Source organism: Myxine glutinosa, chromosome 1, assembly GCF_964187855.1.
Source record: "Myxine glutinosa chromosome 1, kmMyxGlut1.1, whole genome shotgun sequence".
In the NCBI taxonomy this organism is placed as follows: domain Eukaryota; kingdom Metazoa; phylum Chordata; class Myxini; order Myxiniformes; family Myxinidae; genus Myxine; species Myxine glutinosa.
Window position 1 is genome coordinate 61032140 of NC_136261.1, and position 13071 is coordinate 61045210.

The 13071-nt window shown below is 42.0% G+C and overlaps 1 protein-coding gene across 2 annotated transcripts in view; it reads right to left on the reverse strand.

Moving 5' to 3' along the window:
• The window catches only part of LOC137424551 (tetraspanin-4), a 430033-nt gene that overhangs the window by 63303 nt on the left and 353659 nt on the right, over positions 1-13071 (reverse strand). For both annotated transcript variants that reach the window (XM_068112126.2, XM_068112134.2), the window contains exon 7: positions 11211-11342. In XM_068112126.2, the coding sequence (XP_067968227.1) occupies positions 11211-11342 (132 nt within the window). The remainder of the gene's footprint in view (positions 1-11210; positions 11343-13071) is intronic.

Sequence of the window (13071 nt, forward strand, 5' to 3'; positions counted from 1 at the left end):
TTCTTCCCGTTTTTTTTCAACCGAGTCTAAAACTATGTTAGCGACTGTGAAAAATGAAATGATTTATCGAATTTGATTTGAAATAAAACTGGGGGAGAGCAAGACACCACGGGCCTACAAAACAGGACTCAAAGCTATGCGAGTTAATAAAATGGTGGATATTTGTTTATAGCCACTCCCAGAATGGGTGGAGCTATGGGTGGAGCTACTCTGCAAACCGAGTAAGCCACACCCCGGACAGACACCCAACAGATAGACAGACAGACAGACAGACAGAATCATCTACGGCTATTATAATATAGATATCATGAAACATTTACATTTTGTAGTCCATTGTATAATTTAAATAAACACAAATGCAAATTCCGCATGTGGAAAAAGTAAGTACACCCCTACATTTATCACTACTTCAAATACCTAAAATTAGAATCAGGTGCACCAGCTCAGGTGCAAATGATTAGAACATCGTTGGAGAGGATCTTGGAGGAACCTGTCTTATTTAAACCTCAGACATTTAAACCTCAGCTCTTTGTTGTTGAAGTGTGCGGCATCACCATGCCTAGATCAAAAGAGCACTCTGATGCCTTCAGAAAGAAGGTTATAGATGCCTACGAGTCTGGGAAGGGATTTAAAAAGATCTTCAAACAATTTGAAATCAATCATTCGACTGTCTGGAAGATCATCTACAAGTGGAGAAGATTCCAAACAACTGCCAACTTGTTCAGGCCAGGCCGCCCCAGCAAGTTCTGCCCGAGAGCAGAACGCAAGATGCTGAAAGAAGTCTCTAAGAACCCCAGAATGTCATCAAGGGACCTACAGGTAGCTCTTGCCACTGTTTATGTCAAAGTGCACGAGTCTACCATTAGAAAGAGGCTGCACAAATTGGATTTACATGGGAGGTGTGCCAGGAGGAAACCTTTGCTGTCCAGAAAGAACATCAGGGCAAGACTAAAGTTTGCCAATGAACACCTGGGCAAAGACCAGCACTTCTAGAACAATGTGCTCTGGACAGATGAGTCAAAGTTAGAGCTATTTGGCAACAGTACCAGAAGACATGTTTGGCGAAAACCAAAGACAGAATTTGACCACAAGAACCTGATACCAACTGTAAAGCATGGTGGTGGAAATATTATGGTTTGGGGCAGCTTTGCTGCATCAGGGCCTGGGCAGCTCACCATAATAGAATCCACGATGAATTCTTCATTGTACGCCATCTGTCGGATAATGTAAGGCCATCTGTCGGAAAGTTGAAGCTCAACCGAAGGTGGACCTTGCAGCATGACAATGACCCTAAACATACCTGTAAATCCACCAAGGAATGGCTTAAAAGAAAGAAATGGAGGGTTCTGGAATGGCCAAGTCAAAGCCCGGATCTAAATCCCATCGATATGTTGTGGGGGAATTTGAAACGAGGTGCCATAATTTGACCAAGCCATAATTTTTGCCATAATTGCCATAATTTGGCAAGGTGCCAAACCATAATTTGAAACGAGGGTGGAGTAAAAATATCATTTAATTTTTTTTTATAAGCTAGTATATGGGAAATGTGCCAAATGACCATAGAAACAATCCTGTAAAATTATAATTATTTCTGACCACTCATTCATCGCCCTCAATCTGATTGAAATTTTGGCATATTATCGCATTTCGACATGTAGCGCATTTCGTGATACATGCTTTGATCCGCCATTGACCACGAGGTGACTTGGAGAAGAAGGGGGCGGGGCGGCAGAACAGGGTGTGGCCCACCCCCGCGTCATCAAAGGCGTGGCCACAAAGCCCTCAGCCAGCCAATGAGGGCTGAGGAGCGTCACCGACGTGGGTGGTTTGGTGAGCTGCGTAGTGATACGCACCCCGTTTATATTAGCACTGGCTGGGACTATTTGTGCCAGATGAGACGATTTGCTGCACTTGGGCGATTGCTGCACTCCTGCCACCCCCCTTCAATTCGTGTGAGTGAGTTCATGTTGTTTGTGCTGTCTGTCTGTCTGTCTGTCTGTCTGGGGAACCCTAAGTTAAGCCTGTAATAAGTTGTTTTTGTTTGTTTTCAGAACGATGGCGGTCACAAGAGATCAAGTTACATGCGTGATATTTGGAGCTCCACGAAACATCCAAACTAACGTTCTCCCAACGTACGCTGATGTCATGAAAGGATACCTTCAATCTCGGCAACAACTTAGGACGGAGAATGGCAAATACCCTTCATTTGGTGACATATCTCACAAACTGAATTGTTTGAAATTCCAACTTCTTTCCTGGAAGTCCTGGCAGTGTCCATATGTTTTATACCTCTCCCACCGCCCCCTTCCCATGCCCCCCCCCCCAAAGCGCTCGCCCTCTCTCAGATCTCTCGATGTCTCCATGTCTCTCGGTCCCTGCTCTCAAATGTTGTGTTTGTGTCCTTCCCCCTCTCTCCCCATCTTGTCTACCGCTCCCGATGTTATATGTTTTATGTGTCGGTTTGTCTTTCTGTGTGATTAATGTTCGCTCTTTCACGAGCCTCGATCTTGTATACAAAAAAAAAAAAACTGTGCTATGAAATTCAAGAGGTATGGGAAACGGCCTCTCTTCCAACGGTATCGCACGCGCACGCAAGCGATTGAAAAACTCAGATCTTTGCATGACAAGTACAATTCAATCCTAAAAGTCTACAAGGGAAGAAAGGATCAAGCCACCTACAAACAACGGCTCACAGACTTTCTCGACAAATCCAACAATCTGTTTGATCTTAGCAAATGTAAATGTTCTGACATGGTGTCTAACTGTAACTGCTTGAAAGAACATAAAGTGCCGCAAAAAGAGCGAGAGTTCCTTCAAGACCAGAGAGGACCGAGGAACATGGTAATTGGTGGAATAGATCAAGAAGAGACATCAAGATTGAAGAGGAAAGCGGAAAGAGAAGAGACCAATCTCAAACGAATGAAAACTCACTACGAAGATGCCAAAAGTCAGATTGCTTCTACGTATGACGAAAGCGAAGAAGACTATGCGGATAGCGCGACTGACGATGAGTATATTTCTGAATCAGTTAATCTCCAGAGCACACCAAAACCGGTTCGACAACAGCAACAAATGACGATCTCACTACCTTCGCTCGCTAAACCTGCGACCGAACTGGCGTCTCTGACAGATCAGCTGCTATATTAGCTACATCAGTTCTACACGATCTCGGCGTAGTTTCACCAAAAGACCATTCTAAAATAATTGATCGCAGCAAGATCCGCAGAGAACGTAGCAAAACTCGAGGAGAACTTCAAAGTGATGTCTGCACCGTCATAGAGGGACTATACTTTGATGGCAGGAAGGATAACACCATGACTCAGGTTCACGGCACTGACAACAAGAATCACCGAACAACAGTCAAAGAAGAACAAGTCAGCATCATCGCAGAACCCGGTTCATCGTACTTCAGCCATACAACTCCATCATCAGGATCCAGCAAAAGCATTGCAGAGTCTTTAGTCGCAAGTCTGAAGGAACGGAATGTGAAGACAGAGGACATCAATGTAGTCGGGTGTGACTGCACTAACGTGAATACGGGACATACAGGAGGTGTTATACGACAACTGGAAGAAACCTTCAATCGTCCACTGCAGTGGCTGGTATGTCTTCTTCATGCCAATGAACTTCCGCTGCGGCATCTGTTCGAGGAACTCGACGGCACAACTACAGGCCCGCGTGGATTCTCAGGACCCATCGGAAAACGTCTATCAACGTGTAATGAACAGCCTGTATCATCGTTTACGCCAGTGAAACTGAGTCAGGCATTGCCGAATGTGGACCCGAGAGACTGGAGTACAGACCAGCGATATCTCTTGGAAATGTGCAATGGCATTAGCGAAGGTGAATGCAGCGTCGATCTGGCCCTACAAAACCCTGGATGCCTGAATCACTCTCGGTGGCTTACAACAGCTAATAGAATACTCCGACTGTACGTCAGCGTCAATACACCACCCGAGAAGTTGAAAACCATGGTGACATATATCATTCGAGTGTATGCTCCAATGTGGTTTTCCATCAGAGTCCACTCGTCATGCAAAGATGGAGCCAGGCACATCCACCAGATGATCGTCAAGTCACGATACCTTAGCGCTAAACACAAGAAGATCGTTGACCCTGTTATGCACCGCAACGCGTACTTTACACATCCGGAAAATATACTCCTGGCCATGATAACTGACCATCGACCTCAAATACGAGAATGGGGCTTGCGGCGAGTGATGAAAGCCAGAGCAACAGACAGACAGCCTAATGGACAGATACGACGGTTCAAGGTCCCCGCTAAACTCAACTTTGACGCAGTGGAGTACTTCGACCTAATTGACTGGGGAGCGTGCGCCATCTCGGAGCCTCCCGTGATCCGAGGCATGTCAGACCCTGAGCTGAAGGAACTTATCACGATGGATGTCACCCCAACTGTCCTCTTCCCTAAATTCCCTTGCCACACACAGGCTGTGGAAAGGACTGTGAAACTCGTGACCGAGGCCGCTCAAGCTGTGTGTGGCAAGAAAAGGCGAGACGGCTTCATCCGTGCCCGTGTCGCCTCGCGACAGATGATGCCATCGTTTGAATCAAAGCACGACTTCACACACTTCACATTGTAACTGTGTGACTGTAACATTCTGAGACAAACTATAATAGACCTATGATTTGAATGCATCTATGAGCTGTTTTACTATGTTGCATAGTATAGTAAAATAAAAAGTTACTGAGGGAGATCAAAATATTGTTACATTTTAATACAATTTTAACACAGTGCTCTATAGATGTAATGGCACCTTTTGGCATATCTAGCTAGTGAAAATTCAAAAACCAAAATTCGGCTATTTTCACTCCACCCGAATGCGCATGCAAGAAACCCCTCAAACATCGCACAGCTGAAAGAATTCTGCATGGAGGAGTGGGCAAAAATTTCTCCCAGTCGATGTCAGAGACTGGTAGACAGTTATAAGAAACGCCTACTTGAGGTTGTTTCTGCCAAATGGGGCAATACCACCTATTAGAGCCAAGGGTGTACTTACTTTTTCCACATGCGAAATTTGCTTTATGTTTATTTAAATTATACAATGGACTACAAAATGTAAATGTTTCATGATATTTGTTATATTATATCACCTTTATCTATCAATATTGTTGAAATGAAGGTCAAATAGCTGTATGTTGAAATATGTTGAAAAAGTCAAAACTTTACATGGGGTGCACTTACTTTTTCACGTGACTGTATAAATGCTTGTTCAAAGAAATTGTCCAAAAATGGCAATTTTGCGGCCATTTTGTTTATGCTAATTATAAGGTCAAAAACTCAAAATTCGGCTTGGGAACCGAGTTAATCAAATTAATCATACGCTATTTATGTGAAAAAGTGAGGTTGGCAACTTTTACCCAAAAAAATGCACCGAACATTCACATTTCTCAGAAATCCGTCTGGTCTATTGCACTTGTCACTGAAAATTTCTTGCAAAATGAATGAAGAATATTGACTTGGCCTTTATTCATGCTTTTGGTACAAATTTGTTGATCTGTTTAGCCTTATGCATACGTTGTCAATCCTGTGGTTGAGAATCAGTGAACTTGGTTAACTCCAATTAGGAGTTCTCCTCTTCCTCCTTCGACCTGAATATTTTCGTTATCTGGCATTCAATGGTTGTTCTGGAATATTTTCTCGACCATTTGCTGTTTCCTTGTTTTGGCGTCCAGTTTGTCGATTTGTGTTTGTGGGAAACTATATTTTGACCAATTCTTTCACGAACCGGCTGGCCAGGCATGATATTAAATTGCAGGTTACGGGATTTTTAAATTTGTTCAGAGTGCCGGTGATAACTTAAGGACCCTCTGCTAACAACTTAACCCAAAGAAGTATTGATTTCACTTTTCGTTCTCGATCGTACGGTTGTCATAAAGTTAACTTCGATTATGTAACACCACTTATACAACAGTTGAATCACATTTGGTTTGTTACTGATGAAGCTAACAATTTAGGAAGTCTAATTTTGCTGGTGATTATAAAATTCGAACAAACATATTGATGCATTTATATTGTAATTTCAGATAAATACACAGGATTAATATCCATCCAATCCAAGCATTCTCGAGTTATTCTTCTGGAATCTAATCTTGATTTGACTCGCGAGGGACTGGCAGAATGACCGGCTTAATGAACAGGAACAGGTGTCTGGTAGTGGATCTTGATGTGGGTGCATTGGGAGGAAGGAAAGGAGCTGGATTCTATCAGCCAGAATGAGTTTGACAAGGTGAACTTCATAAACTGGTGAGATGTCCCAGGTGTGTATATTTCCTCGAGGCGTATTTAAATGAATGATTCAATTAATGATTGTACAAACAAGTTTGGGATTCTCGACCTGTCCGTGATACACTCCACCGTCGAAGTCTCTCTGTGCACTTCACTTAAGATTGTGTGCACTTCACTTAAGATTGTTTGTCTATTTCTCTGCATGTTTGTTAGTTTATCAGTCGAAACAATATAACAACTACAACGAGAAACACTCAGTTAAGAGCATAGGCCAGACTGAACAGTTTATGTTAGATTATATATTATATATATTATATATATATATATATATATATATACAGTACATTCAGAAAGTATTCAGACCGCTTCACTTTTTTCACATTTTGTTATGTTGCAGCCTTATACTTTAATCGTTTAAATTCATTTTTTCCATCATCAATCTGCACTCAATACCACATAATGACAAAGAGAAAACAGGATTTTAGAAAATTTTGCAAATTTATTAAAAAGAAAAAACTGAAATATCACATTGACATAAGTATTCATACCCTTTGCTATGACACTTGAAATTTAGCTCAGGTGCCTCCAATTTCTCTTGATCATCTTTGAGATGTTTCTACACATTGATTGGAGTCCACCTGTGGTAAATTCAATTGATTGGACATGATTTGGAAAGGCACACACCTGTCTGTATAAGGTCTCACAGCTGACAATGCATATCAGAGCAAAAACCAAGCCATGAGATCGAAGGAACTGCCTGCAGAGCTCAGAGACAGGATTGTGTCGAGGCACAGATCTGGGGAAGCCTAAAAAAAATCTCTGCTGCATTGAAGGTTCCCAAGAGCACAGTGGCCTCCATAATTCTTAAATGGGAAAAGTTTGGAACAACCAGGACTCTTCCTAGAGTTGGCCGCCCAGCCAAACTGAGCAATTGGGGAAGAAGGGCCTTGGTAAGAGAGGTGCCCAAGAACCCGATCGTCACTCTGGCTGAGCTCCAGAGATCCTGTGCGGAGATGGGAGAAACTTCCAGGAGGACAACCATCACTGCAACACTCCACCGATCTGGGCTTCATGGCAGAGTTGCCAGACGGAGGCCTCTCCTCAGTGAAAGACACATGAAAGCCCACTTGGAGTTTGCAAAAAAAGCACCTAAAGGATTCTCAGACTGTGAGAAACAAGATTCTGTGGTCTGATGAAACCAAGATTGAACTGTTTGGCTTCCGTGGCATTTAAAGTTTAAGACCATGGCACTGCAGCCAACCTCCCTGGACGTGGCTGCAAGAGAAAACTTGATCGAAGAGTGACGCAAAGGATTGTTCCCAGTGGTAGAGAAAGCACCTCGATCAACTGCCAAACATATTCAAGGTGACCTTCAGGCACAAGGGACGACAGTTTCAACTCACACATCGGTTGCCAACTCAATGAAAGGTTGTTCTATGGTAGGAGACCCATGAGAACCCCACTGCTGCTGTGAGAGAGACATAAGAAATCCCGAATGGAGTTTTCCAAAACACACCTGAACAACCCAAAATCCTTCTGGGAGAATGTCCTGTGGACAGATGAGACAAAATTAGAGCTTTGTGGTAAAGAACATCATCTCTATGTTTACAGAAAATAAAACGAAGCCTTCAAAGAAAAGAACACCTTCCCTATAGTCAAACATGGAGGAGGTTCAGTGATGTTTTGGAGTTGCTGTGCTACATCTGGCACTGGGTACCTTGAATGTGTGCATGGCATCATGAAATCAGGAGATTACCAAGGCATTTTTGAGCGCAATGTTCAACTCAGTGTCAGAAAGCTGGGTCTCCGTCGAAGGTCATGGGTCTTGCAGCAGGACAATGACCCCAAACACACTTCAAAAAGTACCCAGGAATGGTTCAACACAAAACGCTGGACTGTTCTGAAGTGGCCAGCAATGCGTCCAGATCTAAATCCCATTGAACATCTATGGGGAGATCTGAAAACAGCAATTGGGAGAAGGCACCCTTCAAATCTGGGATAGCTGGAGCAGTTTGCACAAGAATAGTGGGCCAAACTGCTAGAAAAGAGGTGTCGGAAGCTCATTCATGGCTATAGGAAGCGCTTGACTGTAGTTATTTTGTCCAAAAGCTGTGCTACCAAATATTAAGTCTGGGGTGTCAATAATTTTGTCAATGCCATTTCTTTTTATTTTCATGTTTTAATAGGATATATTAAGTTCTGAATCAAAAACAAAGGTTCTGTAATATTAACAGTGAAATAAATAATTTTGGAGACCAAATACTTTTATCAATTTCAACTTATTTTTAGGGAAAATTGTGAATTATTTGAGAAAAGTGCAAGGGTGCCAATATTTTTGGCCACGACTGTATATTTATATATATATATATACAATATAGAGGCGTATTTATAAGTCGAAACATTGACATGTTTCGAAACATTGACATTGACATGTTTCGAACAACCATTGACATATATATTATAGACTGCCATTTCGTTCTCGAGATCGCCTCGCCGTACAACATTCCAATGCGTCGATCGCGTCAACACTGCGCATGCGCAAGTGGTCTAACAGGCCGATGGTCTCCCACGATCTCATCTCCCAGTCCACCAGATTATCACAGACACTTACAACTTCATGGCAAACGTGATAGGATCCAGGCCTAACTAACGAGACCACCCGCAGCTCTCTAGGCCTTCTGGTTGCTTCACACGAACCCGACAAAGAACGTCTTCGTTTGAATAAATGACAATATCCAGCCGATTGGATTCATGACGTCACGGCACAAAACACTACACATATCTTTGGAACGGCTGGTTGGATTTGGACAAACTAAACGTAGTTTTGTAGGGGAGAACCGTGCGCGAACGTCGATACCAATGGCGACCCTCACAGACCCGTATTTCCCGAGATAGCGCGCCGGCCCGGCAACACAGGTGCGCGCTGTTGTCGGTACCGTTGGAAATTTAAAAAAAAAAATTGGTGACGCGCAGGGTCAAAATCGATGCGCGCGCTGACCAGAGACCGGAAATATATTTTTCTCGACCTAATGTATATATATATATATATATTGCAGATCATCACAAATTGTTCCTCTTTTGAATCTCATTGTATGTGGAAGTTTTTACTGTAGTGCATTCTCATATATCCAACACACATCGATGCCCAGGGAAGATATTGACTTCACATAGTCAAGAGCCAAGTACAAATCTCACTGGGCAGTCCACAATACCCGAGCTCATTATGAATGCACCGATCCTAAACAGAAATGCTCAATCTGTGGTGTGATGTGGGCAGGTCAGTCCAAGTGTCGTTTTACTCACTTTGAATGTGTTTTAATTTTGTTTATCACATTTCCTCGACAAGTCCTCCAATGAGATTGAACACCAAACCACAATTATCCACGCCAATTATGCTGCTACATTTAGCAAGAAAATCTGCTGGAATGAACAATGAAAATCTCCTGCGTCGTTTTTTCTATAATTGTTGTTGCATTTTTAAGGCCCATGATCGTGGTTCATAACGTTGTTTGCGGTGGTTCATATAGTTCATTACTACAGCATGATTTGCATCTCATATACATCTTTGTATCGTGGTATTTAGAGAATATTGCTTCTTCTTCATTCTCTTTCCTTGTTTATTTTTGTCGAAATTAACACTATTGTTACAATAGAATGGTACGCGGTAGAGCGCATTCCTCCGCCAGGCTAAACAGTTTACGTTTTGTGTCCCACTGTAGCCCGGATCTGGATCCAGATCTTCACCAAAATGGAATCAATTTCTCCTCGTCACACACCCAACCTGTCCACAAATTTTTATCCGAATCTGTCCAAAACTTTTTGAAATATCGTCCTATATATGTTTTTTGGCCATGTCTTTCAATCATGTAGAATCAATTATATTTGAAAATTGTTGTATCTGGATCCGGATCTTCACCAAAATCTAATCAATTCATCAATGTCACAGGGTGGACGTTAAAGATCCCACGGTGCATTTCATTGGCCAAATTTCTAACTCCTGCCCAAATCACCTTGGGTCAAACATCAGACCTGTCCAGCCGGTTCGTGAAAGACTTGGCCTTAAAAACCCTCAGTAGCCGACCCTACAACAAGAGGGGAAGAATTGGGGTCGTTAAGTAAGTTGCAGAGTGGACGGAGCTTATGTTGCCTTGTTGCCGAATCCCGTATTAGAATCCTCAATGGACAGGATGCAACTGTAAACTTCCGTCCACATCATTGTGCATGTATAGTGCGGTGCCTCTCGTTGTTAACAGATTGGATGTAATGATATAGCAGTCAATGGTTTTTTTTTTTTAAATAAAAATGCGTGAAAAGTTAATTAACAAAGTATTTCATTACCCTTTTTATTGCTGAATATTTCGCTGTTTAACAGCACTTCCCCTACTTATCACACTGAAATAGTCTACTCAATAGTCTGCAAGTACTTCTCAAACCATAAGAGGAATAATTTTGAGCAAGTTTATCGAAAAGCCATTTATATCCCGTTAAATGACGAACTCATTCGGTACATTAACGTTTAATTATTTCCTGTGGGGTGTTTCGCTATTTGTTCTCAATATCCAAAGTAAAAGTTACAGAATTTGCTCAGATTCCAGTGTAAATGAATGGAGATGGATCCCACCACTTGGTCGGTATGTGAGAGGTTACAGTCTGGATAAATAGCGACAACACTGTTACAATCTCAGTAGATTCAAAAAAAATTGATCTATATGAAAGTAGATGTGTGTGTGTGTGTGTGCGTTCTGCAGGTGCCTCTCCAATCCCTTATAGGAATGGGTGAGTCTAACTAGATTTCTTTGGGAAGCGAAACACAAAGAACGAACTGAAGTTAACAATTCGATTGCGGAATTCTCACGAGAATCATAATGATCAATATAGACCTGTTATAATATATATATTTTTATTGGGGGCAGGGAGGTATTAGGGGAGAAAAGGGAGAGGCACCCAATAAGTTGCTCACCTCCTGGAAGTTGGTCTTTGATAATGTGGCACCGCAGCCTTTCCCATATTCAAGGCAGCACGAATCTGGAACTTTATCCTCACCAAAAGCTGTAAACCAGTCCGTGTAGTTCTCTACGCCGCAGCAGCGAAACTGTGGAGACATCATGGGATTCCGTTACAAAATGCTGGGGAATGTTTCTCTTGTGTGCATTTCCAATGGGGTCTAAACCCCTGAAGGGTGTAGCCATACAGGGTCAGCAGTCTCGGATCAAAACCATCAACCTAACCTGGCAATCTTTGGGCTATCATTTGTATCGCTCAATAATACAGTGCATTCAGAAAGTATTCAGACCCCTTCACCTTTTTCACATTTTGTTATGTTGCAGCCTTATGCTGAAATCGTTTAAATTCATTTTTTCCCTCATCAATCTACACTCAATACCCCATAATGACAAAGAGAAAACAGGATTTTAGAAAGTTTTGCAAATTTATTAAAAAGAAAAAACTGAAATATCACATTGACATAAGTATTCATACCCTTTGCTATGACACTTGAAATTTAGCTCAGGTGCCTCCAATTTCTCTTGATTATTTTTGAGATGTTTCTACACCTTGATTGGAGTCCACCTGGTGTAAATTCAATTGATTGGCCATGATTTGGAAAGGCACACACCTGTCTGTATAAGGTCTCACAGCTGACAATGCATATCAGAGCAAAAACCAAGCCATGAGGTCGAAGGCACTGCCTGCAGAGCTCAGAGACAGGATTGTGTCGAGGCACAGATCTGGGGAAACCTACAAAAAAATCTCTGCTGCATTGAAGGTTCCCAAGAGCACAGTGGCCTCCATAATTCTTAAATGGAAGAAGTTTGGAACAACGAGGACTCTTCCTAGAGCTGGCTGCCCGGCCAAACTGAGCAATCGGGGGAGAAGGGCCTTGGTAAGAGAGGTGAACAAGAACCCGATGGTCACTCTGGCTGAGCTCCAGAGATCCTGTGTGGAGATGGGAGAAACTTCCAGAAGGACAACCATCACTACAACACTCCACCGATCTGGGCTTTATGGCAGAGTGGCCAGACGGAAGCCTCTCCTCAGTGAAAGACACAAGAAAGCCGCTTGGAGTTTGCAAAAAAGTACCTAAAGGATTCTCAGACTGTGAGAAACAAGATTATGTGGTCTGATGAAACCATAATTGAACTGTTTGGCTTCCGTCTGGCCAAACGTAACAGTATTTAAAGAATCAAGGATCTGAAAAGAGCCAAATTTATTTATGTCATGAATGTTGGTAAACGTTTATTTTATATATTAATGCTATTTAATGTGTGATTGGAGTTATGCTCTTTGGAATGGAGATATTGAGTTCAAGTGAATGACGAAATGCCCTGACGGTTTCTACTTTCTAAACGTGACATTCGGATCACCATTTAAAGATTCAACATTGATTGGATATGGAACCATTCTAACGGGTATGTTTTTCGTGGAAGTCCTTCACGAACTGAAGTCCTTCAGTCCTTCACGAACGTGGAAGTCCTTCACTGATCATCTACAAGTGGAGAAGTCCATGCTTGATGTTCAACTGCAGGATATTTATATATATACAGTCACGTGAAAAAGGAAGTACACCCCATGTAAAGTTTTGACTTTTTCAATATATTTCAACATACAGCTATTTGATCTTCATTTCAACAATATTGATAGATAAGGTGATATAATATAACAAATATCATGAAACATTTACATTTTGTAGTCCATTGTATAATTTAAATAAACATAAATGCAAATTTCGCATGTGGAAAAAGTAAGTACACCCCTACATTTATCACTACTTCAAATACCTAAAATTAGAATCAGGTGCACCAGCTCAGGTGCAAATGATTAGA